Source organism: Halichoerus grypus, chromosome 5 (assembly GCF_964656455.1).
Source record: "Halichoerus grypus chromosome 5, mHalGry1.hap1.1, whole genome shotgun sequence".
In the NCBI taxonomy this organism is placed as follows: domain Eukaryota; kingdom Metazoa; phylum Chordata; class Mammalia; order Carnivora; family Phocidae; genus Halichoerus; species Halichoerus grypus.
The window spans coordinates 36477896-36502130 of record NC_135716.1 but is presented as its reverse complement, the minus strand read 5'-3'; the positions used below and the strand labels follow the sequence as shown (position 1 = coordinate 36502130).

Genomic DNA, 24235 nt, shown 5'->3' with positions numbered 1-24235 from the left:
CACATGCTTTTTATAAAGCACAAACAAAGCAAAAAACAAACAAAAACAAAAGAACACCCCATTTCACAAAGTAAAAAGTAAAAATCCTTCTTACTCCCCAGGAGGCAGATTCTTTTAGACCTTTTTCATAAACACAAATATAGATAGATAGATAGATGGAAAAAGAAATACATAAATAGATATAGAGATATAAGAACATGTAATGAGATTCTCTTCTATATACTGTTCTGCATCCTCCTTGTTTCACTCAAGAAATAATATCTTTCATGTCAGTACATGTGGAAATCTTTTTATATTTTAATCTCATTTTATAACCCCATTTTATATGGATAAGAACATGTAATGAGATTCTCTTCTATATACTGTTCTGCATCCTGCTTGTTTCACTCAAGAAATAATATCTTTCATATCAGTACATGTGGAAATCTCATTTTTATATTTTAATCTCATTTTATAACCCCATTTTATATGGAAATCTTCATAGTACAGAATTATCATAAAGCATTTAACTATTCCCCCTTGTACGTCCTTGCCCGTTTATATGAGGACTTAATAACAATATAAAAAATAACAACTAGATTAATAAGTAATATTTGAGTGTTTGCTGTGTGCCAGGTACCACGCTAAGAAACTACACATACATTCTTTCATTTCATCTTCACAACTATCTTATGAAGCAATTACTCTTTTTAACCCCAGTTATTTTTCAAATGAGGAAACAAAGGTTATAAAACTTAAAGTTGTAGGGGCGCCTGGCTGGCTCAGTCAAGAAGAGTATGAGACTCTTGATCTTGGGGTCATGAATTCAAGACCCATGTTCGATGTAGAGATTACTTAAAGTTAAAATAAATAAATAAATAAATAAATAAATAAATAGAAATTTACTTAAAGAAAAACAACAAAAAACCTTAAAGCTGTACAGTTACTACATGGCAGGGTTGAGGCAAACCTTGGGAAGGCTAACTCCATGCTCTTAACCACCGTGCCATAGAAGTACGACAGCCGGGCTAATGGGTAGACACATCTGATGTTGTAAGAGGTACCGCTGATTGCTATCCAAAGATTACGCTGATATACCTTTATCTTCTGACGTGCTGCAAACTGTTCACTTGCAAGAAACAATGGCAACCACATGTTTTCTAGCTTATTGAGGACATGCTTCTGAACTTCAAGTAGAACAGGTGCATCAAGCTGCTCATGGAGCATCTTTCCCCAGCCACCACTTAAATTCATTATCTAAGAAAATACAAAGGAAACAGAAAAACTGCAAACTTCTGTTTTAGTGAAGAAACACTAATAGTCATTAATTTATCCATTCACCCCCAAACCATTTGCCGAGCACACGCTAGGTAGCACAACTGTCATTTTCTGAAAGGTATCTCCTGGCTATACCATGGGTGGTAAAGACACATGACTCCCCTAACATCAAACAGGTAATTGTGGTTGATGTGATTGTTGTTTTAGATGTATGATTTTGCTCATGATATAGTTCAGAGAACACAGGAGTGGGATTTTTATCCCATGTGACCACAAGCAATGCCATTTTTCTCTCCATGGCCTCAGCAGCTTCAACTGTGAAATGGGGGTAATTATTAGTCTATGAGTTTTCTAAGTGCTCTTCCAGGTCTCATATTCTATGAATCTGTGATTCTGGTCAAACTGACTAGTTGGAGAAAGCATTTTCTTTTGTGTATGGGGAAACTGGGGCATGAATTAGTTAGGAGACAACATTGACCCAGAAATTTTAAATAGACACAAACAAATGTTGGGTTGAACTTGGTGGGATGAGGGTGGGGCTAGCAATGCAGGGCTGCCCCAACAACTTCACAGAAGAAAACAGAAGCAGCAGGAGTAGAGAGAGATCAGGTTATACAGAGAACAGTCTCTGACCTGAACAGGTGACACCTTTTACAAAACACAATTTCTTTGTGACCCAGATCTTCCTTCTGTATAAGTATCAGCTTCAACAAGCTATGAATGGCTATTTCCTGCTATAAATCATTCTGTTTTCTACCTGTTTCTGTGTATACACCTTTCAAAACTTCTGGACCCCTCACTGGAAAAATTAGCTTCTTCTGAGTTCCCCTTTGAATAATAAAATCAATCAAATCCTACTAATAAAATAATTGTTTTGCATAAAAACAAAAGAGAAACCCTCTTAGCCATCCTTTAATAATACTGATTTTTTATATAAAAAAAAGAAGAAAGAAGAAAAAGAGAAAAGACTGCTTTGCTAATCAAAGAGCAAACTTAGCCATCCAACTGAAATTAGAACTAGCAAGATCTACATGGAACATAATGTGATGTGGATGTGCTTAAGTATAAAATAAGTAAACAAAAAATAAAAGTAAAGCCAAAGATGAGGAAGAAAGGCCATTGGGGAAACTCTTCTGGAGTAAATGCAATCATTTGCTACGATAGCAATGGGTAACTTTTTCCACTGAATTTGAACTTCTCAGCATGTTCTAGTACGGAGGGCTCACAGTAGCATCAGTACCACGAAACCTCATACAATGTAGCACAAGCCAAAGAGAAAACAAATGCCTTCCATGTGTTTATTTCATAGTTGTGCTTATTGAGATACCCAACACTTTTGCTAATACAGCCCAGAATTGTATCTCAGGGCACTGACGTGATGGCAAGGCATTTTGTCAAGGTTGCTTAATTTCAGAATTTCTTCTCCCTCTTATTCCCAAAAGCTTTTGCTTATTTTACACCTGGAAGATCTAGCTTTTTAATTTGGTGTACCCTACTTATAAACACTTCTGAATTTTTCTTTAATTTACTGAATTTAGCATTAATCTGAAATTTGTATTTTATAAATGTACACCATTAGGATATGCATCCTTTTAAACTACCAAAATAAAGATATCAAACACTATACATTTGATCTCCAGGTAGTAATGCGGTACTAGCAAACTTCAAATTAATTATAACACTTAAGTCTTTATATTTCAAAAGCATAAAAATTGAGCCATATTTCATGATAAAATTGTTACTTGAACACTCAGTCGCACTGCTGAATTCCAATCTGACCTTTTTGCCATAAATAATAACACCACATAGTATAAGAATGACATATAGTAATAATGACAGTAATAATATAATAAATGATGACACCATCTATCACAGGCACTCATATTTGCTGAATGAATGGATGACTGGATGAATAAAAGCTATTTTTATTCTATAAACTACTTTTAAAAATAATATAGTTTTATAGTATACTTGAGTGAATTTTAAAGGCATTTAATTTGTAGATACTTAGAAATAGCTTAAAAAGTAACATATCCAAAATGTCTAACGTATAAATCATGAAAGCAAAAGACAAAAAAGATGACTTTCAGGTTGTTGGCAAAAAGAAATAAATTACTGGTTTTCAAACACAGTGACCTCACACCAGTCAGAATGGCTAAAATTAACAAGTGAGGAAACAACAGATGTTGGTGAGGATGCAGAGAAAGGGGAACCCTCCTACACTGTTAGTGGGAATGCAAGCTGGTGCAGCCACTCTGGAAAACAGCATGGAGGTTCCTCAAAAAGTTGAAAATAGAGCTACCCTATGACCCAGCAATTGTACTACTGGGTATTTACCCCAAAGATACAAATGTAGTGATCCGAAGGGGTATGTGCACCCTGATGTTTATAGCAGCAATGTCCACAATAGCTAAACTATGGAAAGAGCCCAGGTGTCCATCAACAGATGAATGGATAAAGAAGATGTGGTATATATATACAGTGGAATACTACTCAGCCATCAAAAAATGAAGTCTTGCCATTTGCAATGACATGGATGGAACTAGAGGGTATTATGTTAAGCGAAATAAGTCAATCAGAGAAAGACAAGTGTCATATGATCTCAGTTATATGTGGAATTTAAGAAACAAAACAGAGGATCATAGGGGAAGGGAAGGAAAAATAAAACAAGACGAAATCAGAGAGTGAGACAAACCATAAGAGACTCTTAATCATAGGAAACAAACTAAGGGTTGCTGGAGGGGCGGGTGGGTAGGGGGATGGGGTAACTGGGTGATGGACATTAAGGACGGCATGTGATGTAATGAGCACTGGGTATCATATAAGACTGATGAATCACTGAACTCTACCTCTGAAACTAATAATATACTATATGTTAACTAATTGAATTTAAATTTAAAAAATTACTGGTTTTCATACTTCAACAAAGAAAATATGTTTACATATTGATACCTGGTCCTGTTGATATAGAGAAGCTGGACTTTGGGGGCCAAAGAAATATTTTTTATTAAGGTATTTGTTTTTAATATATATAGATTTTGCTTCCCTTTGCGTTCGGTCTCCATAAACTATTCTTCGGAACTGTTCAATGTCTGTCCAGCACATAAGGTCCATACTAAAAGAAAACAAAAACAAAGTACAGCTCTTTTTATTTTTTTCTCTGAATTCTACTAACCCACCAAACAAGTTGTTGTCCTGACTAGTTAGCAGAACTGATTAGATCATGAAACTAATGAGTTCAATAATATGTCTCATCCTGGCTAAATATATGAATGAACACAGAAGTACTGGGATCAGAAAAGAATCTACCACTGTTTTTGATAGGGCCTCAGAGTTCCTCCTTTAACAATAGACTCGTATCGTCGATGTCAAATCTGCGATAATTTCTACCTACTGCATGTATATTTGGCAACATGCTAAATTCACAACAATTTTCATCAATAAGAAGGGAAACTATGTATGTGCAATTTGGCTCCAGGTCTAAACCTTTTCTACTAATTTGGGAGAAAATTATTAGAAAAATATATAATCAATATTTCAGTTTATATTAGATAAATATGTCATAAGGTTCCAAGATTCTGTGCAAAACTACAATGTTTCATTTATGTATTAGCTAATAAAAATTATAACATATTATAGTAAAACTTCAATAGCTTAGAAAAATATAAAGGAGATACTTTTCAGAAATACTAATTAAAGCACCTGTCTAGAAAAATGCGAAAGAAAGAAACAGTAGAAAAGCAAAAGAATAAACCACACTGGTGTTTTTATTTAGCCAATGCTAAAACTACTACAAATCTTGTTTGACTATTTAAAATAACATTTGGGAGGTTACTATTATTAAAATGCACTCCCCAACAAAAAGTTACCCATACAGATTTCAGATAGGTATGCTCATTACTTTTTACTGTCATAGGTGAAATCTAGCACCAAATCACTTTTATAATACGTTGGATCAAAGTAGCTTAAAAAAATAAGTAGCTTAGAAAAAGGATGTTTAAAGAGAGAAATACATTTTAAAATGGTTATGTTCTTTACCTTGAAGAATGAGCCTCAAGAAACTGACGGAAATGTTCAAACTCCAGTCTGTTGTTAAGCAGGTCATTAAAATTAAAGTGCTTATATTCTTCAGGAACATTATTCCAGTATTCTGTTTTTTTAGAGACCTCAGGAAGCCGTGAAATACCAGTTCCAATTTCACCAGTAGCGTCCTAGTGAAATAATACTTTTAACAAAAAATCTCTTAAATACAGCAAATTATTTTCCAAATTTAAAAAGGGAAACAAATAAAAATGAATAATTAGGTCAACACCATCTAACAATGCAATGGTAGAAGTGGGTGAAGAATCTGGAATCTAGAATCTGGCTCTAACTCCTATCAAATTCTATTCTGTTCCTTGCTGTTCCATTCTCTTCTTTTTAGGAACACTTAGTAAACATTTACTATATATTTGCTTATAAAATATTTAATTTTCTTATTTTTGTTAGTATAAGAGTAATATATCTTTTGTAATAAGAAAACAAAAGGCATACATCCTACTTACTACCCCACTCAGAGATAACCATAGCTGACATTTTCAAATACAAATCTTCTAGTTTTTTTTGCATACACACATGTAGATTATTAAAAACCAAGATAGGACCGTACAACTATGTATGGTTTTGTAACTTAGTTCTTTTTCTTAACAATGTATTATGAACATAAAATGTTCTTTTATTTATAACAATTTTGAAAGTTATAGAGTAAAACAAAATACTTTTCTAATAGTACATCCTTTACATGTAAACTTCTTCATATAAAAGTTAATTTTTAGGTATTTTTAAGACTTGATGTTTTGCAGTTTATAAGCTCTATTTAAGGGCAAAGAGCTAGAGAAGCTTATTCTTTGAAAAACCTTTCCTCTCCTTATGGAATACCTTATATAATTAATTCATCCCTCTATTTGTGTTTGAAAAGCCTCAGACCATGAGAGAAACTACCAATATTTAAAAAATCAATTTCCAATATGGAGAAGGATTATGGGGAGACTTATACATTTTAGTTCATAAATTTTAAAACACAACTTAAAATACAACTAAAATGCTACATTTTAGTTCATAAGGTTTAAAACACAAACTTAAAATACAATTTTATGCACATTTTCATTATGTTTAAAATGCAATAAAATGTGCTACTTTTTTGGCTTTTTATATAGTCTTTCCAAGATACTAATTAGTGGTTTCTCAAATAAAGAATTTCTGTGTTAAAAAGGCAACTATCATGAAGATTACATTTAACCATCTGAGCCACCCAGGCACCCCCTCATGAAGGTTACATTTAAAAAACAACTTTACTGTTTGTGTAAAATTTTATTGTAAAAGAGTAAAAATTTGAGATAGGCACAAAGGACAAAGTAAAACTATCCCCTGAAAAAAAATATATATCACTTGAAATCTTACCACTCAGAGCTAACTGTCTTCAACATTTTGGTGAACATCTAGATATCTTACATGTATGAATATATGTATACATGTAGAAATACATATATAATTTTATATAAATAGGATTATATGATATCAGTATTTTTTGTTTCCCACATTTTTATATAATAATATGTCCTGGGCATTTTCCATGTCGATAAATATGAATATGAACTGTCACTTGTATGTAGATACACACATTTCATTTTATGGCTTTCAGGACCTATCATGGTTTATGTAGCTAATCCAAAAGTTGCAAATTTATAAATCAAAATAACACTCTACTATCCTAGTCAATCCTATGATCTTTTTACTGACTCCCCCAAATCCTTTCCGTATTTTTTCCTTTATTGTTTTGCCTATTGCTGTCACACGACAGTTCCTTTTCTGTTCGGAAAGTTCCATGTAACTCTTTTTTGAATTGACAACGAAGAGAGCTTCTGCCGTACAGAAAATAACCAGAAACGTTCCAAGGAATAACGTGGCTTGAAGGCTCTTAACTAAGGCAGGCAAGTGGCTTGACTCCCTATGCTACCTCATCTGCTTTGTTCTGGCTTTGTTGTTAAATGTGTCAATATAAAGTGACACCTGTCAAAGGCAGCCTGCTAGGCAAAGAAGTAGCAGAAAAATGAAACTGCCTATCCCCTACTTTATCAGGACATTAGCTCCTCAAGATAGGATTTCCCTGCCCCCCGACCCCATGCCAATATATACAGTGGTAATCCCTCCAGGATAAAAAGTTGGTTTTTCTAAGTAGAGAGCTATCTTACCTCAGTTTTCTTGGAAAACGTCTCTTTATGCAAAGCCTGTAGCTTTCTGAAGTATGTAGAATCTAGCTGTCGAGTTTCTTCCATCAGCCCCACCTAATAAAACAATAATAAAGCTCGTAACATCAATAGAATGTACATTATGAAAAAGTGGGGGAAAGAATGCACAATTTGCCAATAACAGTGGGCTAAAAAAATGAATACACTTGCCAATAAAGTAAATTAGTTTGGAGGCAAAAGCAGCAAGAGCAACGTAAAAATATTAACTACAGCAAACTCAGACTTCACATGCATACGATAAAATATTTCTATGTAATGATATAGTGACACCGGAGATCATTCCTCCTTTCGGGACACCCCATGTGAACTAACAAACACTGCACACATGTTGGGTCACACTGCCATCTTCTATTCATTATAACAGGATAATAGTCACGAAGGCAGGCATTGCTAGCTTTAGGGACCAAATAATCCAGAGTAGAACAAGAAATGACCGCACTCCATTGTTAATAGTCTGTGAGCTAAGGTTTTTTGCTGTAGCAAGAGAGAGGCGAGTCATTCATCAGATTAACCTCATTGTAGGTATCAGCCTGCAGAGTATGTATTGTACTGTTTTAGATAGGAAGGAGAACAATCTCATTCTCCATTTCTCTATTCTGGGGAAAAAAATCAGTTTGGCAGACTGAGAACTTTCTACATTTAATGACTAGCTTTGATTATCCTTTTTGGGAAAGAGTCTACATAATCCAGTCAACTGGACTTTTAGAGAAATCCTCTGGGCTGAATTTAAGGAAGTTTCTAGTTTATTATTAAGAAGAGTATATAATTTTCCCACACATAAGAGTCATTACCAATGCCAAAACTTTTTCATTTAGGGACATTAGTTATAATCCTAAATCTTTTTTTTTTTTTTTTTTAACATCTCAGGACCCTATCTCAGGTCCATTTTCCTCTATGCCATACATTTTATTTAAAATAATGACTGGAGAGAATTTTTTCAAAAATTCATACAATAGCCTAATTTTTCTAGTGTAATAGATGTATTTTTGTAGTAGAAAAGATGTAATGCTAATTTTTGAGGACAAAGAGAAATCAGGAAGGAAAATTTAATTTTGATCACTGAATTTAGTAAGCCTTAAGAGTTGTTCAGTCATAATCCAATAAGGTAATTCTATCCAAGGTGCTTTGGTATTAATTTTATCTTAATTTACCTAACCTATTCTTTCTGGGAGAAGACATGACTAAGAGGTCGTTGAGCAGATAGGAACAAAGAATAGCAATACGAAGACAGCAGAGTTCCACCGGGAGTGACCTGATGTAGAGGGTACATGCATTAACTTCATAGAAAAAATGCCCATTACTTGTTCAAATCTGTAACTCAAAATAAATATTGAAAGAAATTTCCTCCACCCATCAATAAGAATAGTGAAAATATTCAAGCACTGAGACTTATTTGGAATTAAAAAAGATGTGTTGAAACTTCTATCCAATCAGTCTGACCTGATGAACATCTGGGGTACCTTAAAACAGCAACACTGACGTTACAGAATGTATTTTCCACAATACATACAAAACATTTCTATTTTCCATGGGTGCAATATTTACCATAACTCATCCAGTATAAAATTAAATGGGCCTTTTCCATTAATCAAAATTAAGGCCACTGCTAAGAAATGGCAAGAAGAGACAAAGCCACTACATTATCATGGCATATTTTGTTGGTTCACGGGAAACCAAAACTCAGATTTCTCTCTGCTGACATATTTGTACAGGGAACCAAAGATGACAAAGATTTTAGTCTTTTGTTAGGAGACAATAGAGAAATTGGCAAAAAATGAAGTTAATAAATACTTTCACTGCTTCAATTTTGAGCCTGCCAAATCTTAACTCTGAGTGCCTGGCCCATATGAGACCTTGTTCAGTTTTTCTCTTGTGAGTTTATAATGTTGCTTATCATCAGTTTTGTAGTAAACCTGAATGGTCACACACCATGTCTTAGTGCCACAGTACCTTTCCAAAAGCAACTTGGTCTAATTTTACCATCTTTGTCCAGGGCTCAAGAAGGAGGAGAAGGATATATTCTTCTGCTGTGTCAAAAAGGTCTTCAAATGGTGGCTGTATTTTCATATAGATTTCTTTTTTCTTTTCCTGTTGGAGTCCAATGTCAAGAGTAGCCGAAGGAGCAATGTATGTGGCAAAAAGATACTAAGGGAGAAGGGGGAGAAAGAAAGGAGAGGATGTTGGGAGAAACCATAATGGTGAGTGGATTCCTCAGTAAAGGCATTTAAAAAAGGTAAGAGAAGGGAAACAAGCTCAAGTGATGTTTTTTTCTTGAAAAGATGCATAAAACTACTTACATCAAAGCAGTGTGTTTATTCAAAAGGCTTCTCTTTACTTTTCCTATTTCTTCAGCAGTAATTAGTCAATTTGCCAGTGGATCTTACACAAGAGTATATCATTTGGATATTCCAATTTTTTATCAGATTACTTCCATGTATTATTATGATTGATTCCAGGTTATAGGTCTCCTTTTCCTTTTATGTTCACGATATTTCTAATACTTTAGTGCTACCTCCCAAAATGGTTTGAAATGCCCATTTGGAAACAAGAGGCAAGAATACACCAGGGCTGAAAAACTGGCTATCGGTCTTCTAGTATAGAGACCCAAAAGACTACCTGCCCTACCCAACTGAGCTGCAGAGTTCTTAAGACTGTTACTAATTATCTCTTTCTGCTGTAAAAATATCTCCATCTGATGTCCAATGCTGTGGAAGAGATATGAGAAGGAAGTAGGAGTGAGTGGAAAGATACACAGATACACATGGAATTTCTAGCTTCCTAGAAAAAGCTGCGTAAATGTCTATTCCATTCTACTCTTTTGTCTTTTCTCCAAATAATAGCTATTTACATCTGAGAAGTAATTTAATAACAGTTTACTTTTAAAATATTACATATTGAATGTCATGCTCTGTGTATCAGATTTAAATGTAGTTTTATGAACAATCTCTAATTAATTGTATTCAATTTTATTTTTTTAGTTTTGGACCTGATAATGTCCAGATTCAACTCAGGCAATAGATAGATAGATAGATAGATAGATAGATAGATAGATAGATAGATGATAGATAGATAGATATAATAGTATTCTGTAAAATAATCTTTTTAAAAGTTTTAAAGGGTCCACATTAATAACATAAGCATTTGCTGAGTATCTACTACGTCTTAGACACTTGGATAGTTGCTATGCATGCAAAGATTAATGATTAAGACCCAATACCTAATCTGAAGGAGCCCATTCCTGGTGACATGGAGTTGAAAATCGGTCATTGCAATACAGTATGGTAAGTACAACAAGAGAAGTACACACTGCAAATAAGATCATCCATGATTTCCTGTCCATTCTTTTAAAACTCACATCCCATTAATCACCTTTTAAATTTTACACTCAAATACCAATTCTTCTGTTATTTTTCTAAACCTTGTTGTTTCACCATTCCATACCATTGCCTATATTATTCCTTCAATCTTGGCTATTCACCTTACCCCATGCACCTGGTCTGCTTGATAAACTCTGATTTATTCTTTAAAAACCAACATGGATTTTTCCTCCTCCAGGAAGCCTTCACTCACACCCTCCTCCCAAGATCATTTTCTACTGTTATCCCTACCACACTATAATGAAGTTATGTATTATGTATTTTCTCTTCTAGAACAAGGTCCTTGAGGGCAAATACTGCAGCTTATTCTTTTGTCATTCTTCAACTCCTAAAACTGTTCTTGGCATAGAGAAGTTGCCATAAATGTTTATTAATTGTACTAAATCCACAGAAAAGACTCATTTATGTCTCGGAATGGGAAAGGAAAAGATTCCAAAACTTTTCCAAGAGAAGATAAGCTTCTTTTATCCTTAATCCTTCAGCTGAATCTTTAAAGATGAGTTGGGAGTCAATCAGGCAAGAAAAGGGAGTTGATGAGAAAGATGGTTTAAGAAGAAGGAAAATATGGGGCGAGGCATGAAGGCTTAGGGCAATTTTATGACCTATGGAGAGATTCTAGGCTCCAAATAGATACCACTGGCTAAAGGAAAGAGGTAGAGTAAGAAAGGATCCTATAAAGGGAGGCAGAAGCCAGAACATGCATATGACCTTTGGTCCCTTGGTGAAGAATTTGAATTTTTACTTAAAGATAAATAATGAGGTCTCTCTGAGGAGTGACCTCTTTGGATATGAATCTTAGAAATAAATCACTTTGGCATCAGGAAAGAGAAAAGTTTCGAGTAGGTCAAGATTTGAGGTAGTTTGGAATTTATTTCAATAGCCAGAAAAGAAATTATGTGCCACCTTCATCTCTCACCTGCTTTTGTGCAATAGCCTCTTAACTCGTCCTCAAGGGTTCCTCTTTGCTTTCTTACCATCTTTTCTTACTACAGCAAACAGAGAAGGCCTTTTGCCTATCATTCTTCTGCTCAATTCTTCAGTGACTTCTCTCACACACAGTAACAGTCAAAGTCCTTATGAAAGGACTTAAAAAGTCCTTTAAAAAGTCAGGTTTTATTTGGGGTTGAATAGCTTCTAATGGAAAAATAAAGCAACTGCTTAGTCATTGGGTCAGCTACACTGAAAGTATAAATAAACACTTGACATGCCACATATCAAACTCTTTGTGTAGAAATCAGGACAATTTCTTTGATTTTTAAAAACAGTAACAGTGAAGACGATAAAATACAAAAGAAGTTGAAATGGTGATTAGAGTAACAGTGATAGAAATGAGAGTCAGCTTCTTGTGGACACCCAAATCTGTTCTTTTCCCTTTCTCTCCCAGTCTTGCCTTCACTCTGCTTATCTTTTAAGATCTGCTGCTACCCACAGTCTCATGAGAGACTCTAGATGCTATTTATATTGTCTATCATTATACCTTGGTGGACATTTTGTGATGCCACGGTAAAGCCAGGTTGCTGTATGTGACTATGTCCAGTTGCCTTGGGCTTTTACCTTCTGAAATTTTGCTTTATGATTTCTTCAGAATGAGTGTCACTTCACTTTGCCAATTACTGTATTAATAGCACAACTTCCTCTCTCTGGTCATTATTCTTCATCCTTTTATACTTCTCACCAAGCTTTTCTTTACCTTCAGCACAATCTGTGGCTTCTTCCTGTCCTCCAAATAAATGGGGCACCACCTAATTTCTCTTATTTTCTTACATGATAGGGTCTGAAGATTGCCCATCATTTCAACTACACTCTTAAAACATCCTTAATTCCTCCCATCTTGATCTTCTGCTCAATTCTGAGTCAGCTAAATCATTCATTTTTCCAACTCTGTCCTCAAGCTCCCAATAAAAACTATGACAGCTGGCTCCATTATACATAGATTTAAAAAAAGAAGAACTTCAGCTGTGATGGCAAAGCTCAGTACATTTTTGCATATTTCTAATCAAGTCTTATCTCCCCATTTCTAAACTTTGCCATCCTCCGTAAAGCTCCCAACTGTTCCTTATGCTTCTTCACTTTCAGAAGATTTATCTTCCACTTAACTGGGAAAAAAAACTCTGGTATGAATGCCCTCAACTTTCTCCTCAAGAGCCTTCTTCTAAATATTTTTCTTTCTCTGATGTTTCAGAGGAAGACTCCTCTCCAAGACTAAGCCATTCATGTGTGGTCTTAACTCCATTCCCCCCACCCCCACCCCTGGAACCTTGCAACATTGATTATTTCCTTCATGCTTATGTCCTTAATTCACTTTGCCATTGATTCCATCTTCTTCCTTATGCTACAAAGGTGTTCAGATGAGGTGTGTCTCCCATTGTAAAATAAGTTTCTTGACCACTTTGCCCACAAACTATTGCTCTTCTCTCTTTCCCATCTCTACAAATCTTCATACTCCCTTTCCACCCACTTCTCAATCTACTGCAATCTGGTTTGCAGGCCAATGAAACTGATCTCCAAGATCACTCACAACCATACACACAAACACCAATTTGATAGCTTCTCTCCTTAATCTCCACCGTCTTGTATTCCCTTTGAAGCTGTTACATTGTTGATTACCCTCTCCTTGACTCTCTCCTCTGCCCTCAACACTGTCTCCTGATTCTCTGCTTATTTCCACTCTCAGACTCCTTTGATGATTCCTTTTCCTCTATCTCCCCTTAAAGGAAAGCATTCATTGAAATTCTATGTTCAACTATATTTTCTTCTCAGTTCACATTCTTGCAGTTTCTCACACATGCCAGGCACCCTCTCATAGGACTTTCACACTATGTCTTCTATGCCCTCTATGCACTCCAGCCTTATCCTCTTCCTGCCTTTTGCTCAGTCTTCCTTGACCCCTGAAGTCTGTCTTTGGTACCTTTCTTATGTGCTCCTATGGGGGCTCCTATGTTTCTCCCACTGGACCACAAGGTCTATGAAGACAGATTTAGGTCTACTTTGTTTGTTACTATATCCCTAGCATCTAGCATAATGTTAAATTTAGGATGAACGAACAGATGAATGAAAGACTTTGTCCATTCCCAGAGACTTAACAGTTAACTATAGGTAGAAGAAACCCAAATATATATAGCTTTAGACCTGATTTCTTTCCCGAACTAAAATCTCTGCTTTTAGTTGTTAACTTATTATTGCTACATGGATAGCTTACAGACCCTCAAACTCGGTGACTCAATAATATAACAAATTGTTGTTTCAGAACCTCCAAGCCTCTCCCTTCCTCCTACATTTCCAGTTTTCGTTAATAACATACCATTCACAGCACAACCTTTGACACCCACTTTCCTTGCCTTCTTCCTCAAATGCAAGTCCTAGGAATTTACCTCTCTACATTGAAACAAGGAGAAACTGATCAGAACAAGTATAAAAATATGAGGAGGAAATAAAAGGCAGCAGTTCCATTCCAACAAGAAACAAAATAAAAGTCAGACTTTTGGCCAAGTTCGGTGAGACTCTTTCCAGGCTACTGTCTCCTACCTTCCTTCCTGACCTCACACTTTTACTTCCCTCTATGAAGCCACAGGGGTCCACGCATATTTTTGTTGCTGTTGTTGTTCAACTATTTTTGTCCAGTCTTATTGAGAAAGATTGGCACACAGCACTGTTCAAGTTTAAAGTATACAGTATAATACGACTTACATATATTGTGAAATAATTACCACAGTAAGTTTAACCATCCATCATCTCATTTAGATACAAAAAAAAGAAAAAAATTTTTCTCCTCATGAAGAGAGGAGTATCTACTCTCTTAACAACTTCTGTATGTACCATACAGCAACGCTGACTACAGTCATCATGGTGTAGGTTACTTCCCCGTACTCACTTATCTTATATCTGGAAGTTTGTACGGACCACCTTCATTAAGCAACCCCTACACCTCTAGTCACTACACATCTGATCTCTTTTTAATGAGCTTGGGTTTTTGCATATTATTTAACCGTCTATTCCCACAGTCTCCAGGAGCCACAATTAGGGTAGCCATATGACCCCATTCTGGCTTAAGCTTATTGTCCTGGCATAATTATTAAGAGTTTCCCTTTCACTCGGAAAAGAATCCCGGTTTAGATAATAAATTATATGTTCTCCCTATATTTAACTGACACCAGTTAGATGACACTAGAAGATTTCTCTAAAACCAAGAATCCTAGAAGTGCTCAACACATATTTAGAGCTGAAAATAAAGAAAGGCGGAAAATATTCCTTGCTGAGAAACACACATTTGTCTGATCACAAACAAATGAATTGAATAGCTGTTATCAAAGCCAAAATCCCAAATATTTTATTTAGAACTTGGATTGAAGCTTCACAGACTTCTCTGTTAAGACTAAATGCATTAGGGACACCTGGCTGGCTCAGTCAGAAGAGCATGTGACTCTTGATCTTGGGGTTGTGGGTTCAAGCCCCGCACTGGGTGCAGAGATTACTAAAAAAAAATTTTTTTTAAAGAATGAATGCATTAAATGAAAATCTTAACAGAAATTTAAAAATCTTTCCCCTCTCTATTGCACCTAAATTTAGATATTTGTTTGTCTTCTCACCTTTTTTTAGTGGGGGGGACTTCCTGTCTGTTTATTGAACATTGTTCATTATCACATAAGTAATTTCTCTTTGTTCAAGTATCAACCCCTACTCTGATAACCAGCATAATCCTTAGGAGCATATACTTCCCCCCCCTCCCTAATTCTTTACCACTGTTATAAAATTACAGAACTGGAAACATTAGAAAGGGGCTTGAAAGATCATCCTTTCCAGAGTGTCCCAAGATCACATTATGCACATTTATTGTCTTCTTTTGAGGCTCAGTCTCTAGTCTCTCTGCTCCCAGAGCGGTAGGGACAAAAGTAGGTAAGGGGATAAGAAGGAAAAAAAAAATGGATTTGATTGTCAATTCTTTATTGGGCCACTCTGTACATTTATAGTACATTCAACTGAACTACGCCGTTAAAATCTGACAATGTCTTTCTAATATGTGCTTCTAATAATCCAGGGACAATGTATAAGTGGACTGACAACCAACTACATATAACAAATACAAGGGATGGTAATCGTATATATGAAACAAAATTAAAAGGCTAAAGAACAGCTTTAAAATCTGTATAAAGATGATGAAGATCATTTTTAAGTTGATGTGAACCTACTTGAAGAAGGAATATAGAGCTCATGCTACATGATAGCTAAAAAATATAGTCTAATTGGGGTTTACAAACATTGCTTAAGTATCCTGGATCATTTGCTTTTTTATTGGCCACCCAGTTCTTCCTTTCTAACCACTGAGGAAATAACAATGTAGCTAATGTTGGAGAAGAGAATGCTCCCTTCATACCCCAGTCAGCTACTCTGATTCACATTAAAGCAGAGATTCACTCACGCACAGCTGTGGCCGACAGGATTCCAATTTAAACATGAACCTATGATGCTTTAACAACCCAACAGGAAAGTGTTTGAGAAGGGACACAAGCCCTGCCTGTCTGCGATCAGACTGCCGGGCTCTGCACACAGCACAGCTCTCAACCCCCTCTCTCCCGTAGGCGCTCAAAGGTGATGTAATCAGGAAATGCACAATGGGCGGCTTGCCCCGGCTACTCTACACCTGGGCCTGTGACTCACTTTCTTGGCCTCTGTATCACAAAGGGGGGAAAAAGCAATGCCTCCCCTTTAAAAAATCTCTTAGAGTCTTGAAATTCTGGGAATTAACTTTCTCGTTTAACTAAACTCCGATGACCATAGGATAGCTAACAAGACCATCAAGAGGAAAAAAATGTAGGATGGATACCTTTGGAGACATGAGGAAGAAGAACTGAACTGGATAGTGGAATGGAGAAATGAACTGGAGGAAATGAAGACAAAAGAGAGATAAAGAAACGACATTTTTGACAACCATTTTGCTTTGCTTTCTAAAGGATGGCAAAATGATGGACAATATTTCATCAAAATTACTTATAGTACATGTTAGTTTTTGCCATTACAAGAAAAAAAACCATAAAAATGTTTCTATGCTTGCTTCTTCAAGGAAACCTCTGCTACTTCATTAATTAGAGCCAGTATCCTACACATGACAAGGGTATCGCATTACATAGGATATGGCTCAAATTAAAATATGCCATTTCCCATTGTGATTTATATTTTTTTCCCAACCTTCAGGTAATTTTGCATGTAAGATTTCAGCCTTGCCACTCCAGTACTAGTTTTCAAAATCATTCTAAAACTATTATGATAAGTTTATATGATAAACATATTCTTGGATGGAAGTGGATCCCAATCTCCTTTCAAATATATCATAATGCATTCCAGGCTTAGTTTTCCCACATTTGATTCATTCGCATATGAAGACCCTGGAATGGATTGATGTTTTCTTACTGCATCATAAAGCTTAGGAAAACATACCTGAGAAACGAAAACTGTGGGCTTATTGAATTTATCCTTGTTATTTTTAACAATGTCAAGAGCAAACAATAAAATAAAATAATTTCCACAACTGCCTGCACTATTTGGCTTTCTCATTGTACCAAAGACAAAATGATGACAGCCACGGGGTTAGATTCCAATTATTATGCTGTAGAAGCACCCAGCAAAGCTGTCTTCCTGTGCCAAAGGTGAGCATAGTCTTTGGGAAAGCATCTTTTCCATAAGCAGGGGCCATTTGATGAGCTTCAGCTTGACACTCATCTGTGTTCCAATGAAAACAAGAACAATTTCTGTGTAGCCTTAAAAGGCAAAGTCAAGAATAATACTAAATGCTGTAGCACATGTGTTGATTTGTTATGTTACATTTCAGCTGTTAGTTATGCTAATGGAACAGTTTCACATACTTGGTTTTGATGTATTTATTTTAATGATCATGTGTATGTATCTTTCTGTGATTGCCTGGTAAGACTGACTGCATGATGTTCTGCTGTCACCACCAGGCCAGGACTGGAAGTAAGGGGTAAAAAAAATGTAAAGCTTCAACTTCACAACTGTACGACTTGAAGTAAGTCCCTCGGTACAACAGGGACAAGATGTGTCAGAACCTATAGGCTGTAAGATCTTAATACAAAATTATAGGACATCTAGCAGAGCCTATCAACAGGTGAACTAAAATTGGGGACATGTAAAAAGTGGATTTTCAATATAACTTATTAAAGGATGCTAGACATTAGGAGAAAACGTTTATGCTTCAGCATTTGGTGTTATTCGCAAGTCCATTTTTTCCTTAAGACGCCTTACCCCGCTGCAGCCGGGAAAGAAGGGATTCTAATCGTGTGACTAGTAAGGCTGCAGGAAGATGTGCATCTTTCACATTCTTCTGGTGAGTGTCCAAGATGCCCACCGAGAGCACAGGAAATATACAAGTGCCTGCCGCTATTGCCTTCTACTTATTGGGGGGCAGCATCAGGGTTCTGCCAGATGGATGGACAGAGTGCTATCAACAAAGACCTAGCTGGCTCCCTGGGAAGAAGACATATCCCATAAAACCCATGACACTATTGCAAACACCCTAAAGACAAAAGAAGAGAAGAGTTTTTGGCTACTGAAATATACAAAGGTTTTTTTTGTTTTTGTTTTTGTTTTTTTCCGGTAAGCTCCTTCTTTCAGTTCATAATAAACAAACTGTGCAGGACCTGGAGATTCTGGAGCAAAGGCGATGCATGCCTTCTTTGGTAGGTATAAGCAAGGGGTTCAAAAGCAGTCTCTAAAGGATGGGAGAAAAATAAAGGTGGAGGGTCAGTTGTCTGCAGCTGTAACATTAGAGAAACTTAAAAGGGGAAAGGATCAGAGTGAAAGTTCTCTTGTCATCTCTTTTCCTCTGCCTTAAGCAATGGTACACTGGAACCACCTCACACCAGCTCAACAATTCATAGATTTTCAGGGATTATGTGAGCAGGTTTTTAAATGCAGTTATTATTAAAAACTATATTACATCAACCTACAATGAAATTATACTGAAAACAAAAATAATGAATACCCAAAATTCATCACTTCCTAATGATTTTACTGCTTTTACTATCATCCATGCTCTTGAGGTTATTTACCTCTAGTGTATCTGAATGGTGAAATACTACTGCACGTTCTACTACACATCCCTTCCCCACTCTGCATTCAGTGATGTCATGTTGGCAGCTTGAAATCATCCATGGGGAGAGTGCTTACACCCAGAGATATGCAAATCTACAAATCAGGGCTGCTTTTCCCCCTGGAGAGCTGGTTGTTAAATATTTATCATCATGCCACTGATTATAAGGCAAATATACTTCTCTTTTCCTATCATGATCGCTGAAGAAAGAGAAATAGGGGCGCCTGGGTGGCACAGTCAGTTGAGCGTGTGCCTCTTGATTTCAGCTCAGGTCATGATTTTGTGGTGGTGGGATCAAGCCCCAAGCTGGGCTCTGTGCTCAGCAGAGGAGTCTACTTGTCCTGCTCCCTCCCCCTCCACCCCTTCCCCCTCTCTTTTTCTCTCTAAAATAAATACATTTTAAAAAAATCTTTAAAAAAAAAAAAGAGAGAGAGAGAGAGGGGTGCCTGGGTGGCTCAGTCATTAAGCGTCTGCCTTTGGCTCAGGTCATGATCCCAGGATCCTGGGCTCGAGCCCCGCATCGGGCTTCCTGCTCAGTGGAAAGCCTTGTTTCTCCCTCTCCCACTCACCCTGCTTGTGTTCCCTCTCTCACTATGTATCTCTCTGTCAAATAAATAAATAAAATCTTTAAAAAGAGAGAGACAGGGGGCGCCTGGGTGGCTCAGATGGTTAAACGTCTGCCTTCGGCTCAGGTCATGATCTCAGGGTCCTGGGATCGAGTCCCACATCGGGCTCCCTGCTCCTTGGGAGCCTGCTTCTCCCTCTGCCTTTCTCTCTCGCTCTCTCATGAATAAATAAATAAAATCTTTATTAAAAAAAAAGAGAGAGAGAGAGAGAGAGAGAAATAAAGTCAGAAAAAATGCAAATGACACCAATTAATTCAAATATTCACTGGAGGCAAAGTCATATACCTGAAAATACCAATTCATACCAGAATATGCCAATTTATAACAGTTTACTTAAATACTGTTTAACTGACATCCAATTTTTAAAAATATGGATATGGTAAAGTTCTTTTTAATAGTTCAATTGAGCAAGGTTGAACTACAAGAACAGAGCAAACAAGTTCTTTGGAACTTTACATTCTGAATAGTCCTTATTTAGAAAAGAGCAAAGCGAGCTTCAACGATCAATTTCCCTTCAGTCTAATCAATACATCAGAAGCGGTAAGAGTTTGGTGGGGAAAAGCTTGTTAACTTGTCCTCCTGAGAGAATATAAAGAGCAGCTCCGAGGAAAAAATCACGAAGCATCATGAGATATAAAATTGATACTAGTGGATCTTGATACGGTGTTTGGTCCCAAAAAGCCCCACATCACTTCCCAGATAACCTCAAACACAGCAGAACAGACAAAACATATTGTGGCGCTTGAAGGCAAACAGCAAGCCATGTGGGACCTTCTCGACGGGGCTCAATAATTCCATCCTTGGAATTTATATGAAATAATAAGATGAAACTGTGTTCCAAAGAGCTGGAGGCAAAGGGTCCCCAGAGGGGTTTATAAAAGGAACATAAATGCCTTGATATGGGACACTTTCAGAAATCACAAAATATTTACTTCAGCAAAAAATGAGATCTGTTTTCATAACCATTCACAGCTCTACCAGGCATAGAACATCATTATCTGAGTTCATATGAGGCAGAAAAAAAAATAATGAGCAAGTTCAGGCAACCCAGTGTTGTTTTTTTTCTGCAAAAAGAGGAAAAAATGATGATTTTTAATGACCTCTCATATCCCACTAGGAGCTCAAAAACATTACTGAGGAGCTACGCCGAGAGAGAATAAATTGCAGATGGAGCTTTCCACAAATGGGTTTTCATGTGAAGGACCTTGGGGTTTTTCAATTAGGAATCTTCAAGATTCCCAGAGATTGCAACATCCTGATACTGAGAGGCAAACTACTGCAGAGATCAACACAAAATGGAATTGCACAAAAAAAGATAATGTGATGACAATCAAACTGAGAATTTCTGGCAGTTACTCCGATTCTATTAAGAAGAACTCAGTGCAAAAGAGAACTTAAAAAAAAAAAAAATTGCCAGTAGGATAAAAGAATGAAACAAACTTGAATCATTTTGGACAGAATGAAAAATCAGAAGGGAACACAGAACATGTTAAGTAAAGCCAAAAGCAAACTACAAACTCAAGGGACAAAATATACTAGGCTTAAGAATAACTTGGGCCATTGCTTCAGGTATTTTAAACAAAACTGATTAATATAAAATGGAATAAAATAAACAATTACACACAAAAAAGAGTTACTACTACTTGGTTCAAGGAAAACTAAGCAACAAATAAGTATTTTATTTTGGTAAATTTTTGGATTCATTAAAAAAACTTCTGACAAAAGCAAAATATGTATTTAAACTAATGGAATCATTCAACCTCCAATAAAAATAATTTCTTGAAAGTCAATGAACAAAGAATAATTCAATGAGAAAAGCATGACTATATTAACATTTTTGGCTTTAAAAAACAAAAACAAAAACAAACAAAAACCTGTCTCACAAGGAAGTTAATCCACACTAACAAAACAAGAGAAATTGATCATGAAACCAGATCACTGAGGGATTATTTTACAATGAGAAAATCAACTGTCAAACTGGTTGGCTGTTTATGTTAGCCAGCCCATCACCTTAGAAAGCAACCCTTAAATGTCGAGGTTGCTTACAGTCAAATCAGGGAAATTAACTATGACCCCCGTGAATGTTCTCTCCGTGAGATCTATTAGGCTAATGAGGTGCTCACAGGAGTAGCCCGCTCAGCATAGTGCTTCAACTGCGAGGTCAAGGTCAGCCTCTGCAACATTCTTTTTCTGGATGCTCTGCTGACTAATACTTCTCCTTGACGGGAACATACTTTCTTTAAATGTACGGGTACCTTCATTTTAAGTCTTGCTGGCCTGTGAAACCATTCCCTAGACAACTGCTCTGTTTTATTTACACATTGTTTTACACAATGATTTCATAGGTTCGGTTTCAGGAAGCAACCTTATTTTTAAGTTCCTCGGGTAAAGTGGAAATGGACAAGGAGACTTCATTGTTGCTCCAGTGAAATTTCTTAAGAGCTCCTTTTTTTTTTAAGATTTTATTTATTTATTTGAGAGAGTAAGAGAGAGACAGAGAAGGAGCAGGGGGAGGGGTAGAGGGCGATGGAGAAGCAGACTCCCCACTGAGCAGGGAGCCAGACGTGGGGCTGGATCCTGGGACTCCAGGACCATAACCTGAGCCAAAGGCAGACGCTTAACCGACTGAGCCACCTAGGCACTCCAAAGAGCTCTTTTTTTTTTTTTTTTAAGATTTTATTTATTTATTTGAGAGAGAGCGAGAGGAGGGACGGGGCGGGGTGGAGGGGAGAATCCGAAGCAGACTCTGCACTGATCATGGAGCCCGAGATGGGGCTCGATCTCACCACCGCCCGTGAGATCATGACCTGAGCCAAAACCAAGAGTCAGATGCCTAACTGACTGAGCCACCCAGGCACCCCAAGAGCTCTTATTTATTTATTTATTTATTTATTTATTTTTAAAAGATTTTATTTATTTATTTGACAGAGAGAGACACAGCGAGAGAGGAAACACAAGCAGGGGGAGTGGGAGAGGGAGAAGCAGGCTTCCCACGGAGCAGAGAGCCCGATGCGGGGCTCAATCCCAGGACCCTGAGATCATGACCTGAGCCGAAGGCAGATGCTTAACCAACTGAGCCACCCAGGTGCCCCCAAGAGCTCTTTTTTAAAAGCAAACTTGGACTATACACACAGCATGCCTAGAAAGAAAGGATCACAGTTGAAGCTAGGTGATGGTATATGTAGGCTCCTTAAACTATTTTTATTTTTTTAAATGTTTTTAAATAAAAACACCTTGCTGGCAGTCATATAAAACTAATCAACGATTATCTATAATCAGGTTTATAATATGTTGCTAAGGATATAAAGATGCCAGTGAGTTCATTCAGTCATTCAGTAAATATTATTAGAGCATCTTTTATATGCCAGTTCCAGTTCTGAACACACAAGGTAAACAAAGCAGTCTTCTTGGAGCTTAAAGTCCAGTGGGGGAAAATGTTAAGGGTTAAACTTGGTATTTTAGTATTTAGCGTCTATAAAGATATTTGAAGATACTACAGTGAAAGATTAAACAAGGTGATAAAGAGATACTCCTTTTTCTAGAGACAATAACAAAGCAACGACCTTAGGAGTTAAGTCTAATTGCTGAATGGATGGCCTTAAGAAAGTATTCAATTTCTCTAAATGTTGGCTTCCTAATCTGTAAAATGGGGATAATACCAATATCTGCCTTTTAGGATGGTGAAGAATAAAATTATCCCTTTAAAGTGGTCACCACAGGGGCGCCTGGGTGGCTCAGGTGGTTAAACATCTGCTTTCAGCTCAGGTCATGATCCCAGGGTCCTGGGATCAAGCCCCACGTTGGGCTCCTGGCTCAGCAGGGAGCCTGCTTCTCCCTCTCCCTCTGCATCTCCTCCTGCTCATGCTCTCTCTTTCTGTATCTCTCTGTCTCAAGTGAATAAATAAAATCTTTAAAAAAAAAAAAAATTAAAAAAAAAAATAAATAAAGTGGTCACCACAGAACCTAATTGACAGTAAACATTAAATAAATGTCAGGTATAATGCTAATTATGGTTTAGAGAACTTCATATGCTGACTTCTTTGGAAACAAGAGGATTAAAAGAGGATCTTTGGAGATCCTTTTTTGGCTCATAATCCTATAATATTCAAAATCTGAAGACTGAATGTAGATAGCTGGTATAAGCATCAGGAACAGGAGAAACGAATGAATAACTGTAAGCTAGAAAGCTGGCTTCTATACGTGTTCTTCCTGAATTCACTAGCAAGCACAATAAAATGGGACGCAAGATGGGAACCCCGCTGATTCTGTGCTCAGTGATTCATAGTGCACAGGATTCCAAGCCTGACTGCTACTTGGGACACCATCTCTCTGGTAACAAAAACAAATAATGTAATAAAGCCTGAAGAGTAATTGCCCAGCACTCAAGAAGCAGCCTAATTATAAAGACATTGCAACTTACCATAAAGCTATGAAGAGGCACAGGATTTTCCACATTTAATCACCACCCCAACCTCACCCCTCACCCATGCCCATTCATCTTTCAGGAAACACAGCTTGATTCTTAATGCTGCTGCTGTATAAAGAAATAATGAGCTCTGTTAGTGCACCTGAAAATACACCATCAGC

The 24235-nt window shown here is 36.8% G+C and overlaps 1 protein-coding gene across 1 annotated transcript in view; it reads right to left on the bottom strand.

Annotated features, from left to right (window-relative positions):
* RGS22 (regulator of G protein signaling 22) overlaps nucleotides 1–24235 on the bottom strand; it is a 149131-nt gene that overhangs the window by 49358 nt on the left and 75538 nt on the right. The window contains exons 15-19 of the mRNA XM_078071665.1: nucleotides 9495–9689; nucleotides 7488–7580; nucleotides 5296–5468; nucleotides 4210–4372; nucleotides 1078–1236 (exon numbers count right to left, since the gene is read on the bottom strand). Coding sequence (XP_077927791.1) covers nucleotides 1078–1236; nucleotides 4210–4372; nucleotides 5296–5468; nucleotides 7488–7580; nucleotides 9495–9689 — 783 coding nt within the window. The remainder of the gene's footprint in view (nucleotides 1–1077; nucleotides 1237–4209; nucleotides 4373–5295; nucleotides 5469–7487; nucleotides 7581–9494; nucleotides 9690–24235) is intronic.